The 14,484-nt window shown below is 59.8% G+C and overlaps 1 protein-coding gene across 3 annotated transcripts in view; it reads right to left on the bottom strand.

Moving 5' to 3' along the window:
- The window catches only part of ELN (elastin), a 90,836-nt gene extending 82,062 nt beyond the window's left edge, over positions 1 to 8,774 (bottom strand). The window contains exon 1 of one of the 3 annotated variants that reach the window (XM_073315473.2): positions 8,566 to 8,774. In XM_073315473.2, the coding sequence (XP_073171574.2) occupies positions 8,566 to 8,644 (79 nt within the window). In that variant the 5' untranslated portion in view covers positions 8,645 to 8,774. The remainder of the gene's footprint in view (positions 1 to 8,565) is intronic. The other 2 variants (XM_073315472.2, XM_073315471.2) reach the window with 2 other exon arrangements.
- Between the last annotated feature and the right edge of the window lie 5,710 nt (positions 8,775 to 14,484).

Raw genomic sequence — 14,484 nt, 5'->3', positions numbered from 1 at the left:
TGAGACGGAGCCTGCCCGCAGGCGGCTGCTCTCACTGCTGGGGAGCTTTATCAGGCTTTGGAGAAGTTCTCATTTCCTTCCCAACACCCAGACCAGGCTCCCTACAGCAGCCCTCTCACCCACTCCAGCCAGAGACACGGAGACGTGTCCAGCTGGGACAAGCCTTCCTAGTGCTCTCTGCTCCAGCTGCTTCTGCCCCTGGGGGAGGAGACAACATCCTGCCTGCGCCATAGACAGCCCCAAGACATAGACATAGACTCCCAGCCCCAGGCACGCACAGGGCACTAATGCCAGGGTTCACACTCACAGCCCCCATGTACACACAGGGCACTAGTGCCAGGATTCACCCCCCCAGCCCCAGACACAGACAGAGCACTAGTGCCAGGGTTCACACTCACAGCCCCTATGTACACACAGGGCACTAGTGCCAGGGTTCACACCCCCAGCCCCAGACACACATAGGGCACTAGTGCCAGGGTTCACATTCACAGACCAGATACACAAAGGGCATTAGTGTCATGGGTCACACTTATAGCCCCAGACACAGACAGAGCACTAGTGCCCGGGTTCACACTAGCAGTACTGGATGGACGACAGAGTACAAGGCTGGGATCCATGAGTTATAGATGCCATCCCACCTGTGCCAATGACTTGCCAGGCAGCCTAGGGGCTTCCCCTCCTGTCTCAGGGAAGTTGCCCCACCTGTAATGTGAGGTAGCACTAGGTGCCCCTGATGGGATGGGAAGGTCACAGGACAGCAAAGTATTTTGAGAGCCTTGGGTGTCAGGCCCTGGAGAAGGCAAAGCCCAGTGGACCTCTGCTGCACTGCCAGGAGCTTGCATGCCCAGGCCCGCAGCCCTTGACCCGTGCAGCTAGCACAGAGCCGGCCTAATGTGGAGCACATTACACTGAGCCTCCGCAGGCTTTGGAATTGGTTCCAGATTCCAGACGAGCTGATCTCACTTTGCATGGAATTCAGAGCGATAACACGTTCCCGCAGCCAAAGGCACTCGTTCCAGCCCTCGGTCTCCTGTCTCCCCATCCGTCTGTCTGTCTGTCCCTCTCACTCCCCTGGCCTGGCCCTGCCCCACTTTCCTGTCGCAGAGACTGCGTTATTGGCTAGGATGAATGACAGGGCTCTGACCTTTTCAAACAGGGATTAGAACCCTGGCTCCCGCTCCGCTCGCCTCCCGCTGGCTTGGAAAAACAAATCCCAGATAATTCCTTGTTTAAAAACAAACGCAAAGTGTCCATGCGGCCCCTCCCTGTCCTGCACTTCAGACCACCGCCAGCCTCAGCTGCTGCAAACATCTACCAGGGGGAGCTCCCCAGACTGGGGCGCAGCTGGGATGCCAGTGCTGCGAGGTTCCCCAGAGCAATGCCCTGTCTGCACCACAGACTCACTCCGAGAGCCAACTGCAGCCCTGCTGTAAATGGCAGAACTGCACTGATGTTTGCACCGGGCTGCAGCTTGGCCCTGTGAGCCATGGACTGTGATGTGCAGCCGGGGAGCCAAGGCCACAGGAAGGGACAGCATGGCAAGGGGAACTCACCTCCCACCCACCCCTTCCCTGGCTGCTGAGAGGAGTGGGGAAGCCGTGGTGGGAGCAGCTGGAGCAGCTTGTGTCTGACTGGGGGGCCCCGTGGGGCTTCCAGCCTCCCCACCAGTAAGCCGTCCAGCCCTGGCCCTGGAGAGCTGTCCAGAGGGCAGCCCCAGTCTGCTGCTCCTGCCTGCTGGGAGAGAGAGGGGAAGGGGGGCAGACTCTCGAGGGGAAAGGGAGACACACCCCCTCAGCTCTTGGGGGAGCCCCTGTCCCCTGCCTCCAGGGCTCAGAGCTCGGGGCTCATTGCGGCCAAGTAGGTTATTGTGTCGGCGGGAGCTCTGTGCGCCAGGCAGTGGTTGTCTGGCGCGGCTGCCAGCGTGACACGGCCCTGAGGGCCTCTGGGCTGCTGCTGGGAGGAACGGTCTCACACGGTGGCTAAAGCAGCTAGCTGCGCAGTGCCGGATGGGCTGGGATGAGGACATTCCTCAGCAAGACTTGAGCGAGGGGCTCCATTTGCTCCTCCAGAGAGGTCAGAGGGGCCTTTGGCTCCCGGTAAGTTCTTTGGTGCTGAGTCATCCCAGCCCAGCCTCCCCGCAGAGTCTGGGTTCCCAGGAAGAGCAGTCAGAAGGCCGGGTGTGAGGAGAGGAGCCGGCAGTCAGCGGGGGCACGACCTGGATGGCGCCCATTGGCAGGAGCTGGCCCAGCACTGGTGCCACTTAGTGCAGCACCTGGCATCACCGCACAGGGACAGAAGCCGTCCTGGAGCCATGGCTGATGAATGTCCCTGCCCAGCCCGGGTAGGCTGGGGTGGGGGGTGTGAAGCCGGGCATCCTTCCTCCTCGGTCTAGTTCTCCTTCGCCCCAGAGCCAGCTCCTGATTGGCGTCACTCCCCAGCACCAAGGGAAGGTCCCCTGTTAACTCAGGATTTGTCATCGAGACGGGCTTGTTCTGTGCAGACCTTCTCATGTTCGCTGCCTCAGCCATGCTTCTCAGCTGCTGGGCAAAGGGCTCCTAAGGATACTCTGGATCCTTTGGGCGGGCGCCATCCATCAGGCTTATATGTCTCTCATGGGGCCCTGCTACCTTCAGCGTTATCTCCCACTCAGCCCTCCTCACCAGCTGTTCACTGACTGGCTGTCACAGAGGTTTCCATCTCTCCTAGGCTCTGATCCCAACTTTTCCCGAGTCTGCCCTCCCCAGACAGGGCTGAGAGTGGAGCTGAGCTGAGTGAGGAGTGTGCCAACCTCCTCTGGATCTTGGCAAAGCTCACCGTGGCCTTGTGTGCTGCTGGAAGGGGGGGCTTGTCTTGCTTGGCAGGAGGGTTTTGGAATCCTACAGTCGAAAGAATATCAGGAGGTGACATCTGCTAATGGCAGACTCCCCCGTTCTGAGCTCGGTTAGCTTGGCCCATGGCTGGACAAGATGCACCAAGCTGGCTAGTTCATATCCCAGGCCATTCGTATTGACGGCAATAAGTCCCAGGCCTCAGCTTAGCACCAGCTCTTCACTGGACGCTCTGAAGAGTCCACGGGTCAGATCTCTCAGATCGCTGGTGCCAGATGTTGGCTGTCCTGCTCTTTTGTTGGAGCATGAGGGTACGTCCACACTGCACCTGGGGCAAGCCTCCCAGCCCTGGCAGACAGACGTGCTAGCAGGGCTCGAGCTAGCATGCTGGAAATAGTTGTGTGGGCATTGCAGCTCAGGTCTCAGGCCCACCCGAGCCCTGGGCCTGAGCTGGGTGGCTAGCCTGCATGTTGGCCACAGCCACGGTGTCCACACAGCTAGTTAGCGCACTAGCTCAGGCCCTGCCAGAGCCCTGCCCAGGCTGGGCGGCTGGCTGCCAACTGCAGAGTAGATAGCCCCTAGTGTCTCCTTCAGAGGCTCCAGCTGGCTTCAGGGGCTGCTGCTCACAGCCAGGCAGGTCTAGGATCTTGTGCTAAGGAGATTGCTGAACCCCAGACTGCACAGCCCCTCCAGACGTGCAAGGCTGGCCCTGGGGGCCCTAACCTGTTGAGCTATAAAGCCAATGACCAGACACGAGGAACCAAATTCAGCCCTGGTGCAAGCGATTGCATTGAAACCAACAGAACTGCAACGGTCGCCCATGGGCATCCCCGACCCAGGGGGGCTCGTCAGGGGCAGCTCCACATGGTGCACTCCAGGGCTCCTGCAGACTTCTCGCCTTCCAGCCAGCACAGAGGCATTTGTTCTCTGCCCATTGGCGTGGGTCTGAGATTGCAGTGCCCCTCTTGGACCCCCCCCCCCAGCAAGGACTAGGCTACAAGGCTCTGATAAGATGGGTGGCACCATCTGGCAGGAATCAGAGGCCAGTCACTCGCTGCCATGTGGCTAAAGCTCCATTCAGGGCCCTTCTCCTGGCTTCTAGGAGACCTCTGCCACGCTGGTTCCTGCTGCCAGCTGCGGAGCAGGGCTCGCCAGTGCTGGGCGTCGCGGAACTGCAGATGGCAAATTATTCACTGAAATCACTGGGGGAAAGTCATGCCCCTGGGGAACAATTCACGAGCAGGAAAAGAGTAGGGTGACCAGACGAAATGGACAAAATATCGGGACACATGGGGGAAGCAAAAACAAAAAAAAGCCGGCCGGAGCAGAGTTGCCGAAACGACAACAACAAAAAACCCACTGGAGCGGCCAAAGCCGCAATATCGGGATACATGGTGTCCTGACCGTGCATCGGTCGGGACACGGGACAAAGAACTAAAAATCGGGACAGTCCTGATTTTATCGGGACGTCTGGTCACCCTAGAAAAGAGGCAAAATTCAGATTATGAAAGGCTGGCCATATCTGAGAATAGCCATCATCAGGTGTGCAGCACAAGGGTGGGAGACACGTGGACTGAAAACGGGGCCATGCCTGCTGCACAGGTACAGGGAATAGGGCAGCTCCCATTCCCACACACAGCTGCTGTGCACTGGACTTATCTGCTGCACAAGAAGCAGAGCAGGGGCGAGCTCACAGCACCATTGTGGCCTCTGCCAGCAGGAGGCGCTGGAGGGAATAGGAACAGCACTGGCTTTGAGAAGCTCCTCCAGGCGGCAGGGAATGGTGCAGAAGTCCTAGCTGCAGGGAGCACCAGCCTCGCCAGCAGGAGGTGCTGTAGAGAGTGGAGGAGCACTAGTTCCCAGCCTGCCCCAGCGGGAGGCGCTGGAGGGACCAATGCAGGAGTGCTGGCTGCGGGACAGCTCCCAGGTTGGCCATCCCGGCGATGGTGCGCCCACGGTTTGGGCAGTGTAGGTGCCATTTCTGTAGGGCCCCAAATGAGGAGGGGGCCCAGATGGGGCAGAGTGCATTGCACAGAACAAAGGCCTCTCTGTCCGTCTCGCTGTGAGCGCCAAGACACAGAGATTAGAGCACAGTGTCAGGAGCTGCAAGTCCCCAGAAGCCCCCCGCGGGTGGCCTTGGCTTCTCACAGCCTGACACTTGCCTTGGAGGTGCTCAGTGAGCATGTGACCGTCACAGGCTGAGGCTGCTCTGTGCTAATCGCCTTACTGCGGAGCTGGGCCGGGGCAGGCGCAGGCTTTGGGCCTGGCTCAGGCATGCTCGCATTATCCCCAGCGATGCAGCAGGCAGGTGGCGGGATGGGCCTGGGCAGTAAACGCCACGGGCGCGAGGCCCTGCGTTCCAGGCCTATGTGATCCAGCCCTGGGTTGGGAATCACTCTCCATGGTCCCTGCTGCCTGGCCTGCGGGACTCCTGCTCTTTGCAGCCCGTGAGCCTGTGTGGACAGGATTTGTCAGGGCAGAGCTGGGAGACGAAGCCAGCACCCTGCCTGGCCTGGGAGTGCTTGATGCTATGGCTCGCGCAGCCTGGGTTCTTCCAGTTCAAGCCTGTGGAGGGAGTGTGGTGAGGGCCCCACACAGAGTTGGGAAGAGAGCCCTGGCCTCTCCCACTTCCCCAGCACCACGTGGCAGGGGAGAGGCACACCCCAGGTCTACAGGTGTGTCTCTGCGGGGGCCAGCCCTGTGGCCACAGAGACCCCGTGGGCATGGGGGGAGGCGAGGGGAGTCTGGACAAACAGCAGTTCCCTGGCAGGGTCGGGCCCGCTGGAGGCAGGTCCCCCGCACCTCCCGCCTAGGCAAGCCCAGTCCCACCGTTGAGCCAGCGTGGGCACTGCCCGGGTTACTGGCTGCAAAGCGGCAGAATCTGAGCCTGCTGCAGCCAGCGGCACGGCCACACGGCTGGGCAGAAAGCTCTGCCCCGCCTGGGAAAGGCAGACGTGCCACAGGCCCCCAGGAGACAGTCTGCGCTGGCATGAGCCCCTCCACTGCTCGGCAGCTCCTCCTGGGCACTCCCCTGCTCCGCTCGGCAGCCGAGAACGTGCCGCCCGCAGCCCGCCCCGGCCAGCTGACAGGTCCCCCGTGGCACAGCCCCGGGCACACGAGCGCTCGCGCTCCCCCTCCCTGCTGCCCGCTCCCCCACAGACCTTCCTGGGCATGCCGGCCACTCCCAGCCCCGCCCCACAGCTACGCTCGCCCTGCCCCACCCCACAGCCACTCCCAGCCCCACCCCACCCCGCAGCCACTCCCAGCCCCGCCCCACAGCTACACTCGCCCTGCCCCGCCCCCCGCAGCCACTCCCAGCCCCGCCCCACAGCTACACTCGCCCTGCCCCACCCCACAGCCACTCCCAGCCCCGCCCCGCAGCTACGCTCGCCCTGCCCCACCCCACAGCCACTCCCAGCCCCACCCCACCCCGCAGCCACTCCCAGCCCCGCCCCACAGCTACACTCGCCCTGCCCCACCCCACAGCCACTCCCAGCCCCGCCCCGCAGCTACGCTCGCCCTGCCCCACCCCGCAGCTACACTCGCCCTGCCCCACCCACCCCGCAGCCACGCCCAGCCCCGCCCCCAAGCAGCCACTCCCAGCCCCGCCCCACAGCTACGCTTGCCCTGCCCCACCCGCCCCGCAGCCACGCCCAGCCCAGCCCCCCTGCAGCCACGCCCAGCCCCGCCCCACAGCTACGCTCACCCTGCCCCACCCCACAGCCACTCCCAGCCCCACCCCACAGCTACACTCGCACTGCCCCACCCGCCCCGCAGCCACTCCCAGCCCCGTCCCCCAAGCAGCCACTCCCAGCCCCACCCCGCAGCTACGCTCGCCCTGCCCCACCCCACAGCCACTCCCAGCCCCGCCCTACCCCACAGCCACTCCCAGCCCCGCCCCTCCGCAGCCATTCCCAGCCCCACCCCGCAGCTACGCTCGCCCTGCCCCACCCACCCCGCAGCCACTCCCAGCCCCGCCCCACCCCACAGCCACTCCCAGCCCCACCGCACAGCTACACTCGCCCTGCCCCACCCCCCCGCAGCCACGCCCAGCCCTGCCCCACCCCACAGCCACTCCCAGCCCCGCCCCACAGCTACGCTCGCCCTGCCCCACCCCGCAGCCTCTCCCAGCCCCACCCCCCCGCAGCCACTCCCAGCCCCGCCCCACAGCTACGCTCGCCCTGCCCCACCCCACAGCCACTCCCAGCCCCGCCCCGCAGCTACGCTCGCCCTGCCCCACCCCACAGCCACTCCCAGCCCCGCCCCTCCAGCTGCAATGTGCATTGTGAGCTACAGGCTGCATTTTCATCCCTTTTGCCTTCGGGAGTGATGCACACGGGCTGTGTCACGACTACACACACACGCACCCCGAGTGATCCGGCTGGGCTGTGTCACAGCTACACACACTCACACAGAGTGATCCGGCTGGGCTGTGTCACATACCCACACAGCGATCCAGATGGGCTGTATAACACCTACACACAAACACAGTGTTCCATACTGGCTGTGTCACACATATACCCATATACACACAGGCTGTCACACACACACACACACTCACACAGAGTAATGCACTTGGGTGTTGTCTCACGCACACAAAGTGATACACAAAGACTGTCACACACACTGCGAATTATACACAGGGGCTTTGTTTCTCTTTCTTTCATACACCCGCACACTGAAGGTTGTATACATGGACTGTGCCATACATACACACTCATACAAACACACACACGTAGAGTGCTCCAAACAGGTTGTGTCTCTCACATCCACACATCAAGGGTGTATGAACAGGTTCTGTCACACCCGCACCTGCAGTGAGAGTGCTACACAGGCACCTTGCCACACACACTCGCTGACAGTGATCCACACACATTGTGTCTCTGTCACACACAGCAAAACACACAGGCTGTGTCAGACACACACAGAATGAGACACGTGTATTGTGTCTCTCACATACACACTGAGGTGGCTACACACAGGCTGTGTCACACGCGCGGAGGTAGAGTGACACATGAGACACTGAGAGTGTGATTCACATGGGTTGTGTCTCACACACACACACACAGAGTGAACCCCGGACTCTCACACTCACCCCACGCCTGCTCTCTGTATGTCAGTCCCCCACATTGACAGCCCGGCGGGCCCTGGTACCCTAGCTGGGGCTGGGATCTTGCCTTCTGGGATGCGCTAGGGAGGACGTTGCATGACCTGGTAGGAGCCCCTCAACCAGCACCTCTCCCCCCAGGAGAGCTGCTGTCCAGTGTCAGGCAGGGATCCCCAGGCACAGCCCCGGCTGGGCTCCCAGCTCAACATGCTCCAACCCCTGCCCCAGGGAGTGCCCTAGTGCCATGTCACACTTGGGCATGGCTAGTTGGGAGCATGCCTGCCCCAGTGGCGGGGAGCAGAAGGGACAGGCCAGGTTCTGCGAGGAGCTGTGGATGGGACCCATGGACGGCAGGGGGAAGTTGAGCCCAGGGGCAGCGCAGACACGGCAAAGTCTCCGATTGGCTCGGGGGCTTTGTTGAGCTGCTCCGTTCCCAAAGGGGGTTCGTGGCATTAGCAGCCTGCCCGCTGGGCATTCCCCTTCCCTTGGGGACACACGCCCCGTAACCAGCTGCCGGGAGCCTTGTCCCAGCCAGGCAGCGCCTGAGGTCAGGTGTCCCAAGAGAGGTGGCCTGGCTTGGGGCTAAATGGCTGGCTCAGGCTGGGGAGAGGCAGCTGTTGCTTTCCTTACCTCCTTGCCGAGAAGCCGGGAGGATGGCGAGGAGGAGGAGGACTCCGGGAAGGAGGGATGCAGCCAGCTGCCTTGCCATCTCTTGAAGCAATGCCCCAGTCCTCTTGCAGCCAGTGTGTTTTATCCCAGAGCCGCTTAATTGTGGCTTCCAAGGCTGTGAGGGGCGAGGGGTGGGGGCTGGCCGAAGGGAGGGGAAGGGAGTTAGGGGAGAGGCACAGGACACTACGTCATTACAAAGGGCAAACACACAAGCTTCTCCAGGCTATTGGGCTTTTTTCCCTTTTTAATTTCTCTCTTGCTGCTTTCTCCAGTTCTGGTGCGTCTCTGCCAAGAGAGCGGGGCAGCTGCCAAGAGAGCCTTCAGCGAGAGGAAGGGGGAGGGCTGGGCTGCCGAATGCTCCCTGCCCCCGCACCATAACGGCCAGGCCATACATCGCGCCTCTGGGGGCACGTGGGCACGGCAGGCCCCAGACCCAGCGCCTGGAGCCACTCCTGCCCACTCGCCCCTTGCAGCCAGGCAGGGCCATTGGCGAGCCCTGCACAGCCTCACCACCCTTGCCAGGCCCGGGTCGGAGCCCCTGCTGGGGGTGCCAGGCTTGTCAGGGGCACAAGTGGCTCGTGGGGGGCATGCGATATCCCCCCCCGGAGGTGGGGGAGGCTGGGGCAGCCAGGCAGCGAGGGGGGGATGGGGTGGCAGGAAGAGATTGAGCTCTCAGCCCCAGCAGGCCGGGGTAGGGAGGGCAGGGGAAGGGAGGGATGAGAGGCCAGAGATCTTGGTGGATCTGCTTTGGGTTCCTGCTCCCAACGCCTGCTTCCCCCTCCCTATTGCTAATGCTGGTTATGCTGGACACCCTACACCTGAACCTGCGCTCGCCCTGCAGGGTACCAGGGCCCTGCTCATCCCAGGGCCAAGGGGAGCCCAGAGCCCAGGGTTTAACCCTGCACAACCAGGACCCTGCCACCCCATGGGCCGCAGCAGGGCTCTAGTGGGCAGAGGGGGAGTCAGCTCTCCGGTCCGGGGCCAGTCAGTGGGATCCCAGCAGTGCCATGTGGGAGTGGCTGTGGGGGAGGGGACTGGCAGGTTATGCGGCAGGGACCCCAGCAGCTCTATGTGGGGTGGAGGTGAATGCGGTGAGGACAGTTGTGATGCTGTGAGAGTTCAGCGATGGGGGGGTCACAGCAGGCCCATGGGCTGGAGGGGGGCTGCAGACTGGGGTGGGGGGAGTACAAAGATGGTGGGGGGGTCACAGCAGGCCCATGGGGCACAGAGGGGATGCAGACTGGGGGGGTGAGAGTACAGTGATGGGGGGTCACAGCAGGCCCATGGGGCACAGGGGGGATGCAGACTGGCGAGGGGAGAGTACAGTGATGGCGGGTCACAGCAGGCCCATGGGGCACAGGGGGGATGCAGACTGGCGAGGGGAGAGTACAGTGATGGCGGGTCACAGCAGGCCCATGGGGCACAGGGGGGATGCAGACTGGCGAGGGGAGAGTACAGTGATGGGGGGTCACAGCAGGCCCATGGGGCACAGGGGGGATGCAGACTGGGGTGGGGGGAGTACAAAGATGGTGGGGGGGTCACAGCAGGCCCATGGGGCACAGAGGGGATGCAGACTGGGGGGGTGAGAGTACAGTGATGGGGGGTCACAGCAGGCCCATGGGGCACAGGGGGGGGTGCAGACTGGCGAGGGGAGAGTACAGTGATGGCGGGTCACAGCAGGCCCATGGGGCACAGGGGGGATGCAGACTGGCGAGGGGAGAGTACAGTGATGGCGGGTCACAGCAGGCCCATGGGGCACAGGGGGGATGCAGACAGGCGAGGGGAGAGTACAGTGATGGGGGGTCACAGCAGGCCCATGGGCCGCAGGGGGAATGAAGACTGGCGAGGGGAGAGTACAGTGTTGGGGGGTCACAGCAGACCCATGGGGCACAGGGGGAATGAAGACTGGCGAGGGGAAAGTACAGTGATGGGGGGTCACAGCAGGCCCATGGGGCACCGGGGGGATGCAGACCCAGGGGAGGTGAGGCTGCTGACCCTGGGATGCCGATGAATTTGCGGCTAGATGAGAGGCAGGTGAGGTGAGGCTGTGGGGTGACAGGGCCCCGTGGGGCAGGGGGAATGCAGGGCTTGGCGAGGGTGCGTGAGGCGGTGGAGAACGGGGAGCTGGTAGGCGGGGCGGTGGGGGGGTGAGCAATGTCCTGACGCTCCTTGGGTTTCTGTGTCAAGAGCAGATGTCTGAGGGGACAGATTCGGGAGTGAGCGGAGCTGGTTCCAGACTGCCATTTACCCAGCAGCCATTAGGGGGCATCCGTGAGGTGTTCAAAAGCCCAAGAACCAGCGTTTCCCAACAGAGGCTTCCAAAAGAGAAAGCAGAGTTTTATGATGAACATGAGCCCAGAGCGGCTGCCTCCTCCCTGCCAGAGCACCAGGCTCTGGGGAGCAGCCGGGGACACGCTTCCCCAGCCCCCTCCCCAGCGCAAGCTGTCCTGGGGCACAGGGTGCTTCCCTGCAGGAGATCTCCAGGAGGCCCCATGGGCATGAGAGCCAGCTTCACTTCCGCCTCCCTCCTGGAAGGAAGAGCCCCTAGAGAGAGCATTTCAGGGCCTGGGGCTGGGCGGAGCAACTTTGTGTGTGTGTGTGTGGGGGGGGCAGATGGCACCCCGAAGCAAAGGCCCAGTGGGCAGCTTTTGTAACTGACAGAAGTTTGAAAAGGCTAAAACAAGGGAGGGTGGCCCCTGGCACACATGCTCCTAGCTCTGCAGAGAGCCCAGGACTGTGATCTCCAGACAGTATGCTCCTCAGGGACCCTGAGCCACAAAGCATTCATTGCCACATGGGTGCGGTGGGGAAACCAGCTTGAGGCATGAGGCGGAGAAAGCATCCCAGCTACATGCCACGCAGGAACTAAGAAAGGGGCAGGGAACGTGCCCCCTCACTGGGAGGGGGAGGGGGTCAATGGGAGCTGCACACTCCACAGTCGGTAGCACAGGCAGGCAGCCTGATCGCCAGGTGCTGAGCCGCGGTGCCTCTGGCTGAACTTCAGCAAGATCACTGGAAACCCACCGTCTTGGAACATCAAGCCATGGGCAACTGCCTCTTCCGTGTGAGCACATCACTCCTTGGCTGTGCACACGGAGCGCCTGCATCCTGTGGCCTCTCTTGCTGCTCCAGGCACACCCACCTTTGCCACTCTTGTCACCGGGGCACACTGATCCCCCGACTGGAAAACAGCAGCTTCCTGAGCATCCTGGGCATGCACATGAGCAACAAGGTCACTTAGCTCCTTCTTCTCCCCTACAGGTGGAGCCAAGAATATGAAGCTTTTTGGGAGGGCTCCTGAACCACTGACACCACTTCAAGAAGTGCTGCTCACGTCCTTGCTCAAGACAGTATCGCTGGGTGCTGAGTGTCTGGGTTGTTTTGCCTCCCTGTGCCTTCTAGGGAAGCTGCTGGTAGCTACAGCCACAGGAAATCTGGGGGACAGTTTGCAATATTGGGCAGGGGATGTCTGTAGGAACTTGCAAAAAGAAAAGGAGTACTTGTGGCACCTTAGAGACTAACCAATTTATTTGAGCATGAGCTTTCGTGAGCTACAGCTCACTTCATCAGATGTTTACCGTGGAAACTGCAGCAGACTTTATATACACACAGAAATCATGAAACAATACCTCCTCCCACCCCACTGTCCTGCTGGTAATAGCTTATCTAAAGTGATCAACAGGTGGGCCATTTCCAGCACAAATCCAGGTTTTCTCACCCTCCACCCCCCCACACAAATTCACTCTCCTGCTGGTGCTAGCCCATCCAAAGTGACAACTCTTTACATAATCAAGTCGGGCTATTTCCTGCATAGATCAAGGTTTTCTCACATCCCCCCCACCCCCATACACACACAAACTCACTCTCCTGCTGGTAATAGCTCATCTAAACTGACCATTCTCCAGGTTTAAATCCAAGTTAAACCAGAACATCTGGGGGGGGGGGGTAGGAAAAAGCAAGAGGAAACAGGCTACCTTGCATAATGACTTAGCCACTCCCAGTCTCTATTTAAGCCTAAATTAATAGTATCCAATTTGCAAATGAATTCCAATTCAGCAGTTTCTCGCTGGAGTCTGGATTTGAAGTTTTTTTGTTTTAAGATAGCGACCTTCATGTCTGTGATTGCGTGACCAGAGAGATTGAAGTGTTCTCCGACTGGTTTATGAATGTTATAATTCTTGACATCTGATTTGTGTCCATTTATTCTTTTACGTAGAGACTGTCCAGTTTGACCAATGTACATGGCAGAGGGGCATTGCTGGCACATGATGGCATAGATCACATTGGTGGATGTGCAGGTGAACGAGCCTCTGATAGTGTGGCTGATGTTATTAGGCCCTGTGATGGTGTCCCCTGAATAGATATGTGGGCACAATTGGCAACGGGCTTTGTTGCAAGGATAAGTTCCTGGGTTAGTGGTTCTGTTGTGTGGTATGTGGTTGTTGGTGAGTATTTGCTTCAGGTTGCGGGGCTGTCTGTAGGCAAGGACTGGCCTGTCTCCCAAGACTTGTGAGAGTGTTGGGTCATCCTTTAGGATAGGTTGTAGATCCTTAATAATGCGTTGGAGGGGTTTTAGTTGGGGGCTGAAGGTGACGGCTAGTGGCGTTCTGTTATTTTCTTTGTTAGGCCTGTCCTGTAGTAGGTAACTTCTGGGAACTCTTCTGGCTCTATCAATCTGTTTCTTTACTTCTGCAGGTGGGTATTGTAGTTGTAAGAAAGCTTGACAGAGATCTTGTAGGTGTTTGTCTCTGTCTGAGGGGTTGGAGCAAATGCGGTTGTATCGCAGAGCTTGGCTGTAGACGATGGATCGTGTGGTGTGGTCAGGGTGAAAGCTGGAGGCATGCAGGTAGGAATAGCGGTCAGTAGGTTTACGGTATAGGGTGGTGTTTATGTGGCCATTGTTTATTAGCACTGTAGTGTCCAGGAAGTGGATCTCTTGTGTGGACTGGACCAGGCTGAGGTTGGTGGTGGGATGGAAATTGTTGAAATCATGGTGGAATTCCTCAAGGGCTTCTTTTCCATGGGTCCAGATGATGAAGATGTCATCAATATAGCGCAAGTTGAGTAGGGGCTTTAGGGGACGAGAGCTGAGGAAGCGTTGTTCTAAATCAGCCATAAAAATGTTGGCATACTGTGGGGCCATGCGGGTACCCATAGCAGTGCCGCTGATCTGAAGGTATACATTGTCCCCAAATGTGAAATAGTTATGGGTAAGGACAAAGTCACAAAGTTCAGCCACCAGGTTAGCCGTGACATTATCGGGGATAGTGTTCTTGACGGCTTGTAGTCCATCTTTGTGTGGAATGTTGGTGTAGAGGGCTTCTACATCCATAGTAGCCAGGATGGTGTTATCAGGAAGATCACCGATGGATTGAAGTTTCCTCAGGAAGTCAGTGGTGTCTCGAAGGTAGCTGGGAGTGCTGGTAGCGTAGGGCCTGAGGAGGGAGTCTACATAGCCAGACAATCCTGCTGTCAGGGTGCCAATGCCTGAGATGATGGGGCGCCCAGGATTTCCAGGTTTATGGATCTTGGGTAGTAGATAGAATATCCCAGGTCGGGGTTCCAGGGGTGTGTCTGTGCGGATTTGATCTTGTGCTTTTTCAGGAAGTTTCTTGAGCAAATGCTGTAGTTGCTTTTGGTAACTCTCAGTGGGATCATAGGGTAATGGCTTGTAGAAACTCGTGTTGGAGAGCTGCCGAGCAGCCTCTTGTTCATATTCCGACCTATTCATGATGACAACAGCACCTCCTTTGTCAGCCTTTTTGATTATGATGTCAGAGTTGTTTCTGAGGCTGTGGATGGCATTGCGTTCCGCATGGCTGAGGTTATGGGGCAAGTGATGCTGCTTTTCCACAATTTCAGCCCGTGCACGTCGGCGGA

This window comes from Lepidochelys kempii, chromosome 17 (assembly GCF_965140285.1).
Source record: "Lepidochelys kempii isolate rLepKem1 chromosome 17, rLepKem1.hap1, whole genome shotgun sequence".
NCBI classification, from domain to species: Eukaryota; Metazoa; Chordata; order Testudines; family Cheloniidae; genus Lepidochelys; species Lepidochelys kempii.
The sequence above is the reverse complement of the archived record's forward strand: the minus strand, read 5'-3'. Positions and strand labels throughout refer to the sequence as shown.